Source organism: Aulostomus chinensis, chromosome 19 (assembly GCF_037954235.1).
Source record: "Aulostomus chinensis isolate RoL2024-O1b breed Wild chromosome 19, RoL_Achi_v1.0, whole genome shotgun sequence".
In the NCBI taxonomy this organism is placed as follows: domain Eukaryota; kingdom Metazoa; phylum Chordata; class Actinopteri; order Syngnathiformes; family Aulostomidae; genus Aulostomus; species Aulostomus chinensis.
In genome coordinates, this window is record NC_141338.1 from 5,440,805 (window position 1) to 5,451,722 (window position 10,918).

The 10,918-nt window shown below is 41.0% G+C and overlaps 1 protein-coding gene across 2 annotated transcripts in view; it reads left to right on the top strand.

Moving 5' to 3' along the window:
* The window catches only part of lamc3 (laminin, gamma 3), a 110,323-nt gene that overhangs the window by 83,714 nt on the left and 15,691 nt on the right, over positions 1 to 10,918 (top strand). For both annotated transcript variants that reach the window (XM_086187274.1, XM_086187275.1), the window contains exons 13-17: positions 5,682 to 5,870; positions 6,114 to 6,359; positions 8,728 to 8,881; positions 8,971 to 9,113; positions 9,249 to 9,427. In XM_086187274.1, the coding sequence (XP_086043400.1) occupies positions 5,682 to 5,870; positions 6,114 to 6,359; positions 8,728 to 8,881; positions 8,971 to 9,113; positions 9,249 to 9,427 (911 nt within the window). The remainder of the gene's footprint in view (positions 1 to 5,681; positions 5,871 to 6,113; positions 6,360 to 8,727; positions 8,882 to 8,970; positions 9,114 to 9,248; positions 9,428 to 10,918) is intronic.

The window sequence follows — 10,918 nt, forward strand, 5'->3', positions numbered from 1 at the left end:
AAACAATACGAAACATCCACATCCTTGCACAGGTCAGTTCATCATCCAGTTATATTCTTTATCCAGTCATATGCTCAATATGCCATAAACACTTTGATTTGAGATATAAATAAAAAATACCAAACTAAAACAGCTTCCAGTTAACAGTGTGAGGCTGGCATTTTCTGAATTCTGGATTCACCCAGCAAGGTTTTTCCCAGTAGGGGAAGAATAACTTCATCACGAATTCAAGACATCTAACGGTGAGTACTTGACAAACCAGTGACACTTTTTGAGTGAAATATTGCTTTAACTGCTCCTTGGGATTAAAAATCAGGATAGCTAAGCCTGAGTTGCTTTGATTTTTAACCACATCTTCCTGCTCATGCTAGTGGCATGCCATAAGAGATGGGACTTTATTTTCAACAGGAATCCAAAGTTTCTAATGTTGTTTCCCACACTGGCATTACATATTGAACCCTTTGATGCCCCTATGATATACTAATAATTCAATGTCATGATTGAAAAATCCATCTTTCCTATCCCATTTTGTGAATTATGTTTTCTATTTTTATATCTTCTTTTTTTATTTTAATTCATAGATTTGTTATTTTAAGGTTTTCTGCTTTTTGACAACTCTTTTTAGGCAATAGAAAAATTCTCAAGTTCATTCGAGTCGGCAATGTCACCAGGTTGGTGAACCAACTAAAAGAGAATTAAAGATGTGCTGGTTGTGACAAGATAAGTAAAGCATGCTGAATAGGCTCAGCAGGAAAAATTACATGGTAAGAGTCATTCTAACTGACTACATCTGTCTTCTCTTTTCCTTTCCCCTCACTTTCTCTCCTCATATCCCATCATGCTGATACAGGCCAGGCATCTGAGGGCTTAGCCTGCAACAAATACAGCCCACCAGAGAGATTAGGAGTTTGAATAAGCCAGCGCTAAAGCCAGCTTTGCTCTCTATCTGTTGGTCTGCCTCAACTTTCTCCCATAGATTTTTCTAACTAATGACCTTAGAGAGATGAAGATGGCATTTAAACAGGCATTTGGGAAATGCACGCCCTGGCTTCCTCTGTCTCATTCTAAGGCAGCCCTTTTGTTGGTAAGCACTGACTCACAAGCTAGCATTCTAATGAGTGTGAGCAGCATGTCTGGTCATTTCTTTATCCGTGTCCTAATTGATGCAATGGGACAGGTACTCTGGGTGATGGCCTTTATTAGGCCAGCTTCAGTATATTTCGCTGCAGGAGCCCCTGGTGGTCCATTTGCCTTCACAAGACCAAAAGACGCTTCTGTTTCCTGGCCTCGCCGACCACACTGCACTGGGTGTGACATTTAGCTATGCAAAACCACGCTGCATTATTCAAAAATTTGGCCCCACACAAATGTCAAAGTGAGCACCAAGCATATGCTGTTATGAAAGAGAACAAGGGACAGAAAGGCCTTCTTTCTTCTACGAGCCGTACTGCTTTCAGGTGCAGAATGCCCCTTGCTTCAATCATACCTGTTGATTTACACTGGTGGGTTGAATCGGCGCTCAAGGCCGTGTTCTAGCCCTACATGCATGTCCCCCAAAATATAACTGCACATTGCAGTGATGCAGACACCAACAGCTATGACTCACTCATTTTAACAACATGTATTACTGCCTCTGCTTCAACCGCCATTGTTCGAAATGCACAACAAAACTCAACATGTTGCATTAGAAGGCATGGCATAGAAACTTACCGGCGCTCATTGTCCGTCATCCCCAAAGCCAGGCAGTGCATGTTTTTTTATTGCTCGGTAACAGCGTGGGAAGTGAGCTGATGAGCTACTATGAATTAGCCTTTAACCATGCCACAACATATAACAAATCTGCTTTTGTGAAAAGGGCTGATAGCAATTGACAGTAGACTCAGGGATACACAGATGGCAAATTTACTTGCAACTCATCCGATACTTTGACCCACATTTGCCTACAAACAGAAATAAGAAGAAACTGAGTGTTTTGTTGCCACCCATGTGGAAGCCATGAATAGCAACAAAACACTGTGGTGTTTCTGAATAGATGTTCATAAACAGGCTAGCATGAGATGAATGAACTTTGGTGGTGACAGAAGAGTAAGAGTCCGAAGACATTAGAGTTCATTACCTGGGCTGAGACTGAAATACACAGGAGCTGCAGCAGCAGCCCTGATACACTGAGGCCTTTGCCGCAAGAATTTGGCTGACAGCATCTATACACAAAGAAGGAACTGATACATTTATTTTCCTCAGTCACAGTATGACAAACCATATTTCCCCTGTCATCTTTATTGCACACATTATGTATGGGGGTGGACAGAATACACAACCCCTCCTCCCCTCTGTCAACATCCTCCTCGCTCTCCTCGACATACGTCCGCTCGCTCAGACCCCGCTGACAAGCCACATCTGCAGCCGCATATCTGCCTTAAATTAAAGCAACATCCCCATCAAACACTCTCGCAGCAAATTTACCCCAACTTCTGCCTCGGAGGTGAACATTTCTCTCTCTTTCAGTTCGCCCTCATTAAAATGGGAGGTTTATGCATTAGCAACAACATTTTCTTTGCCTGAAGCTTTTTAACATTCCATTGGGCTAAAGAGACAATCCCTCCAGAAAATACAGAAAAGCTTGTATTTGAGAATCAAAAGTTGTAATTTGTGTTTAAATAGAGCAAAATCAAAGACATAGTCTTTGTATTTCATAATTAGTTTGTTGTAATTTTGCCACGATCACTTGCAAGGCCTCGTGCAGCCACAAGTTGTTTTAAAACTCTTGTTAATTATTTGTACTTCTGGGCTCGCACATCATCAAAGACCGCACACGTTGGCCCTTTTCTTCTGAGAGACCTCACAAGATGGAGCTGAGAGAACAGCAAAGACTTAGAAAAGTCCGTTTGGGCTAGAAATACTAGCGCGCTGCACCGTCGATGAGACTTCAGGTCCTTGTGTCACCGTCAGGTGTCATATCAATTCTATCCATCAATCTTCACGTCCTGAACTATTGCGTCTTATTGACCACAAATCATATTCCTCTCTTTCAGTATATAGAAGGAAAAGAAGAAACCATTCAAAATAGACATTGAATCGGTAAAAGTATATTGCAATATTCTGTACTGATACATGGACCTTCTTTCACACAGCCCTAATGAAAACACAGTCGTAATAATGATGTAATAAAACTCCTTGGTTTTATCTCCTAAAAAAAACAAACCATTAAAATCTGGCATCGTCGTTTTAATTGTATATTTGAATAACATTTTTTGGTACATATATTTTACTTTGTTGTATTAATGTATTGCTATATTTTGTTTTTCCTAATAAACAAATTATAATGAACAAAAAAAATAAAAAGATCAGTTTCCTCTTGAGTTTCCACACAGACATTTTTTTCTCACCCTCTGGTGTTGAGGGAACAGATGAGCTGCACTTGGTTTGAGTAGCCACTTGTATTATTCGAACCATGTTGAACAAAGTTAGTGGAGCCAGCTGTTTTTCATTGGTAGTGTCTGTCAATGATGTATTCCAGTGAATGCCTATCTCCTGCTCATGGCTTCTTTAATGAAGTGCATTAGTCCTGGCCGTGTGTGCGTGTGTGTGTGTGTGTGTGTGTGTTTCTGAGGAGAGACGGTACAATGATGAGCAGAGGATGAGGTGCAGGTAGAGTGAGCCGTGGTACAAAAGAGCTCTTTGGAGTGTGATGTTGGAGTCTCTTTACCACTTGTTTCCCATACAAAAATATTCCTTTGCCATCAGAACAAAAGACAAGCAGATGGAGAGTGTGTAAGCGTAGTGCTCCGTAGCTAAAAGCAGAATCGTGGGATTGTGGAGTTTTGTCGAAGGATTCAAAGCTTCACGAAATCCTAATTCATTAAAGCTGAATGAACATTGGTTAAATTATCCTGCTGGGATAATGATGATTAGCATGACAATAAGGAATATCATGTGAAAGACAATCCCGCCGTCCGGCGACAGTTTGAGTTTGTGATGCATGCCGTTAGCTTTTTCTGAGGAGCCGGTGGAATGATAATAGTGTTGAGGAGGCCCTCGGTGGCGCCGCTGCCTCATATCACGCTCAGTCATCTTCACACTCAGTAAAGTCAGCACATTTCTGCTGCCATTAAATTTACAATGGCTCATTGGGGATTGACACCGCACACCATCAGTGTCGTTGTAATGCAAATGGTAGAAAGATTCACTTCCTGGTGCTCAGAACAATCTTTATTACTAAATGCTCGGTTCAAATGACTGGCATTACTTGCTAGGAAGTTAGGTATTATTCACTTGGCTGAAGAACTAATGATTTTTTTCTCTTTCATCAGGTAACGGGATAATTGTTCATTTTAATGGTTCAGTCTGCAGCCTGTATATACTCACGGGCCTGAAGGGGGTTTTATTTAGGTGAAGGGGACGCTGGTTGACCTCGTGACTAGAGGCAAACATTTCTGTACGTGGAGCTCAACCCTGGAGTGGCTGTAGAGAGAACCACATTTGGATATTTTATATCCACGAAGGGAGAAAAAAAAAGTTTTGCTAAAGGATATAACTTCAAAAATAATTTAGTTAGCAGCCACAGCTTATTTAATTTGTAGCTGAGAGATATGACTCATTCACTCTATTGAATTAATTTGCTATCACAATACATCATTTGTTCCCAAAATCTGATAAATTTATGGCCACAAAATACTGAATTCCCACAATGTGATTAATCCATGGCCACAAGATATAGGTCGTTCCTAAAATTTAATTAATTTGTGGTGGTGAGGTAACTCTGTTGATCAATTACGTTAATTTAAAATCACGAAACACAACTAGTTACTACAATTAAATTACATGTGGCTGTGTGACACTGTAAAATTTCATCAGTGTTGATTGAAACTCAATTAAAGTGTGATCTTTATGATTAATTTAACTTTGCAAGCAGCCATTTGCTTTAGTCTTTCGGGTTTTCCTTCAATGTTAACACTTAATAATTTGAATTATTAAAGTAGAGTGCCGCATGATATTATGTCAAATTTTCACCCTTTAATTTTCGAGGTGACAGAAATGTATCGAGCTCAGAGGAGGTTTTGAGGGTGTATGCGTGTCCCATCATCTCTGACGCTGGAGTCACTGCAGGTCACTGAGCAGCTGGGAGACACTTTTTATGTTTCACCATCTTAGATACCATCAGCTCCCTCACAACCGCTGTGATTTATCATCATATTTACCACCCGGCACTGCAGTAGTTCACTGGGTTTTAGATACTGCATAATGAAGTGAAGAAATGTCCATGGTTTATGAATATATACATACATATCAACACATGTAGCAGTCAAACAAACCCTTTTACATGATTGAAAGCTGCGAGTTGTTTCTTTTTTTGAAAGCAGCAGTTTGTTTTTAGGACTTCTTAGAAATCTCTACCACTTGGAGAGGGAATTGCTTCACTTCTTGAAGGTCTTTCGGACTGTATTTGGCTCTCAATTTTCCCAAAGCAATTATAGTCGGGTGAATTTAGTTGTCTTTTGCTCTCTGTGGTGGGCTGTGGGGAATATTTTCTGCTTGGATTGGACTGTGAATTTGAGTAGGGTAGCTTCTGTTGTGGTCAGAGACACAGCGCACTCTGCTGGTGATGAGGAAAACACCACCCTCTACTCATGTCTAGGAAGGAAGGGAAACAAAAAAGAGGACAAATTCTCTTATTGTTTCAGGTGTGTGTGAGTGTTCAGACTTCACCACTGGGATGACCTGTGAGCACTGCCTGGATGGCTACTATGGCAACGCTTTGATTGGCACACCAGGTGATTGTCAACCGTGCCCTTGCCCTGGCCGTACGAGATGTGCCCAAATTGCAGAGACAAGACAGGTGGTCTGTACCAACTGCCCTACAGGACAGACAGGTGAGATGAGGTGCCAATGAAGTAAAAATAACTTTAATGACATCACACCATGAATATGACCTTTATGTTGTGAACAAAAAAGGACTAACACAAGCTGGCTTAAAAGGAAAAAAAACTTAAATTACTCTGTTTTCTCTCCACAGTCTGAAGTTTGTGCTTCAATTATGACATACTCAGATGACCTCAAACAATGTTCTAGCTCTATAAGCCATCAAATACTTATCCACCACTGTCAATTTGCAGGGATGCGCTGCCAGATGTGTGAGGATGGTTTCTATGGTGACCCACTGGGACAATCAGGGGCAGTACGGCCGTGTGTGAGATGTGAATGCAACGGAAACGTGGACTTCAACGCGGTCGGAATATGCGACCGCATCACTGGGCGGTGTCTGAAATGCCTGCGACACACAGAGGGCGACCACTGCGACCGCTGCCAGCACGGTTTCTATGGTGATGCCCTAAACCAGACAGCTGGCCAGAAGTGCAAGCGTGAGTATCTTATGAGGGGTGGAGCATTTCTCCATTAATTACCTCCGCCGAGGAGGTCATGGAGGAGGCCAAAGCAGATAAATCATTCTATCACCTGGTGGCCACAGAAAATGACATATTTTTTGTAACGGGTTGACCAGGTCCATCTCACATTTGGTCAGAATGCCTTGGTGATGATTACAGTAACAAAGAAAGTAGGTCTCTTGGTTTACAATCCAAATGACGCTGTGTCTTCACGTTATGTCCGCCAGCATTCTGTGTAGAATGTGTCCCATAGCGCCACATCATGGATGATGTGCCGCATCAGGATGGGATTTTTGCAGAATTCGAATCAGGTTTCACAAGCTTCTCAGTCTACGGTACGAGGGCCTCCTCATCACTGCTGGCAGTTTTGAATACGGCCTGAGCATGAAAGTTTGACTCGGCAGAGGTACGCACTTTCTGGTTTCTTATTATGTTTGGATTTTATTATTAGAGAAGCAAGAAATCCTCACTCAAGATGCAAATGGCATGCTGTCAGAGCTCCTGAACGGATTAAGATATGTTTGTTTACCGCCGAGCGTACACAGAAAAAAGCAGTCAGAAAAATATCTGGTGTATGTGGCCTTGGGTTCTGGTTTTAAAGGAACATTGAGAATAGTAAATTGAAACATAAGACGACTCAATCCAGGAACTCAAGATGTGAAGCACTCTTGAGACACGACAGGCAAAAACTGACTACGTGCTCAAATAAAGGCTATGAGTTTTAGGGATACCAAGAAAAAAGTGTCATTTAAGATTGAGAATTTGAAAAATTGTAAGCGAATGGAATAATTCAAGCAAAGCAACAAAACAGTGACCCATAGTGTAAGAGCTGTGATGTGTTTTATCACATTGGGGTCACTGTAAATTTTTCATCCACTTGTACTGAGGAAATATTTACATGCTCAGTGTTGAACTTGTGTATAGAATGATGTCAGGGTGAATCCACAAATCTCCCACTCTATTTTACTTTGAATTTTCATGGATTAAGTCAAGAAAATAGCATTCATACCACTTTGCTTCTTGTACAAAATTAAAACTAATGACACGCATGTGTTGCTGTCACTTCCATCAGATGTTTTCTGAGCCACTGTCTTTCACTAGAATTAAAAACTACCAGTGACAGTCTTGGTGGTATAAGCCAGTTTGTGGTGCCTCCTCGCTAAAATCTTATACTGATTAGCTGCTTACACCATACACGTGTCTAGAGTCTCTGGATTTGACAAAACTTCCATGATCTCCAAAGCGTTTGCATAACTCCTCCTAATGTTCATATGTGGTCTAGTGTTTGCTCCAAATATGTTGGCATCATATATTTGTTAGGCAGTGAATTGTATGCCAGCAAAAACAAGCTAACAGGCTACAACTTGAGCTAAAAAAAAACAAAAAAACAGGCTTTTGCCATCTCTGCAGCTATTTTTGAAGTGTTCCACAGGCTATTTCACAAGTCTAGCTGTCAAAAAAATTGCCTCTCACGCTGGGCTAATCAGCTAACATTTTGATTGTATATGTGTCATATTATACAAAATTAAAAACATGAAATGTCTGCATGTGGAAATGAGGCGTTTCAGCCATTCCAAACATACATCAAGAGAGCAAAGTCTGGCAAATGGAGGGCAGAAACATTTATCCAGATATACTATGAGCAATGATGCAGCATGAGGGGGGTACAAAAATATTTGATTTTTTCGCAGCTTGTTTTTCACCCTCTGCAAATGAGTTGTTATTTATTCATAATGAATAAGTCTGGATAATGTCTTCAGCTTGATCTCGTATCAGTGAGGCTGATAAATTTTTGTCATTTGTATACTGATCAGTCCTGCTTTTTTTGATGTCCTCCTTCCGTAAAGTATTCTACAGCATCTGCAGCTTCTCAAAGTTGAAATGAACTTTTTCTTTTCTCTAAAATCACTGCAGACTGGACGGACATTAAAGGACAATAACACGTTGAAGAACTGTAGTGACTGCAAGTCATGCAGCTTGTTTGCTAATGGACCGAACATTCAGAACAATTTTACTGAGAAAAAATAAAATAATCTCTCCCTTGCATCTGGTAATTTTCACATCATGCCATTATGTATTACTTTGAGTAATGAGCTGCAGTCCTTCCTCTCATGTTCATCTCAACGATGGCACTGGTTTGAGGATGATGCTGCTGCTGCGCTCATAGTGTGTTCACATAAACAGGTCAAGATGTGTACATTCTAAAATTATACACATGCACACTTTGTCCCTGGACATTTTGATTAATTTTTCAGGAAATATTACATAGCCATTGGGGGAGGCCTGTGCTCAGCCAGTGCACTTCTTGTTTTAATAAGAAACTTGTTTTATTTGTTTTCTCTAGCATGCAGCTGCAATCCTGCCGGAACCTCTGGGCATGTGAATGAATGCCACCCTCAGACAGGAAATTGCCTGTGCCTCAGTCATGTAACAGGACGGGATTGCAGCTCTTGTGAAGTTGGCTCTTTCAACCTCCAACCAGGTTTAGGATGTGAGAGGTAAAGAGATCAATTCATTCATGCGGGTTTGTTTGCATTGATCATAGATTAAACCTGTTACTGAGACATTGTTTTCCTGCCTTCTTTAGGTGCAAGTGTAATCCAATTGGCTCGTCGTCCAATGCGTGTCATCCAATTACAGGCCAGTGTGTGTGCCGGGCAGGAGTGGAGGGGAGGCTGTGTGAGTCTTGTCGTGCAGGCTTCTTTGGATTCTCCTCACAAGGTTGCAGAGGTACAGGACTTTCTTGTGGCTCCACAACTGCACTGTGAATCATCCTATAATCCCCTAATACTGATCGTGCATGAAGGCATCTTGAAATGTTTATCTCTGCTCCTGCTCTCCTACCTCCTTGTGGTTGATCTCCAGCCTGCAACTGCGACCCCATGGGTTCCATTTCCATGCAGTGTCGCAGTAACGGAACCTGTCTCTGTCGTCAGGGCTTCATGGGTTACAAGTGTGACAAATGTGAGTTGAACTATTTCCACAACAGAGCCACACACCAGTGTGAGGAATGCCCGGTGTGCTACGGCCTTGTCAAGAAACAGGTGGGTTTATGGTGATTGTTCTGTTTCAAAAAAACGTTACAAGATCTCAGCACATAAAGTGACTTTAAAAGAACACATCAACTTTTAGGGAAATTTCTTATTTGCCATCTTCAAAGTGATTCTCCTCATTCTCTCTTACTTAGTAGATAATTAATTAATAGTTCATTACTTAATAGTTGCAATAACTCTTCGAGATTGCAACAAACATTTAGGGTTTCCTGGACCAATTTACAATTAGTGTAATGACTTCAGGCCACACAGCAGAAGCCGGAACAGAAAAACAAGCGTAATGCAGAACCTCTGTTCCATTAATGCAGGCAAGAACCAAATTATAGAAAAGAGTATGGTGTTTGACAGAGTTACGTCAACACTTCCCACTCACTACCATTAGTTGCACTGAGATAAGAAGCTGTCAGCCAGTCTCAGCGTCCACACAGAGGAGAGAAAGGTGTCTATCTTCCTGTCTGGCTTGACTGGACATGACAGCAAATAAGCGCATTTTCCCAAAAGGTTGTTGTTGTTTTTTTCACTTTAAACCTTTTTGGTAGCAGAGGAAATAAAACACAACACTGGCATTATCACCTATTTAAATTGTTATCCTAACAAGTCAGCAAGCAGCTGCCTTCCTATCCAGCAGAGTACATTTAATTTGAAGTTGTGTTTCTGTACACCTGATGAATTTAGCCAAGTGTTCGCCCTCATTTATCTCTGGTTTGGGTCTCCAGTAACCCCCGAGGAGCTTTAACTGCCACCTAAATGCTCCACTCTGCTCACCACCTGGTCACTATCTGTAACCTAGTGCCTGCAAATTTATATGGATGTGCTGCTTTTTATTGTTGTACACTTTATTTTACTTTCCGAGCACTTCACATTACTCACATTTAACAAGCAAGCTGCCTTCTACTACATGTATTTAGAAAAATCACTCCCACCTTGAAATATTATTCACAGTAAATCTTGATGTCCCTGTTTCCAAATTGAGCTGTAAAGTTGTTGTGGCTGTTATATATCCATTCAAACTGCATGGAGTGTGAATTGGAACACGCATTTGTGTTTCAAAAGTGCACACCAAGTCATTTTACACATTGGCAATTCTTACATTTCAATTAAGGATCATGTACTTGAGACATTTATTCGATCTTCTCTCAGTAGTTAATTGACAGATTAAAGTTTCAAGAAAAAAATTAAAGGCATTTTTCAGCAGTCTCTCTTGTGGTTGCTACAGTAAGACATGTTTATTTTGTTGACCGAGGTTTGAGATGAGATCATTCAGCAAAGTAGTCCCAGCTACGATTTTAAAATCACAAGAACAGCAGAGGCTGTTGTGGGGGGAAAGAGTGCTCAATGTCTTTTACTGAGATAACTTACCAAGATTTTTTATCACCATTCATGGCACTAAGTTAAGTAGCAATGGGCTGGTCTCTGTGGTTCTCAGCTCCCTAGTGCTCACACAGAAGAGAGAGAGGAATCTTTTTTCTTCTCTGGCTCTGG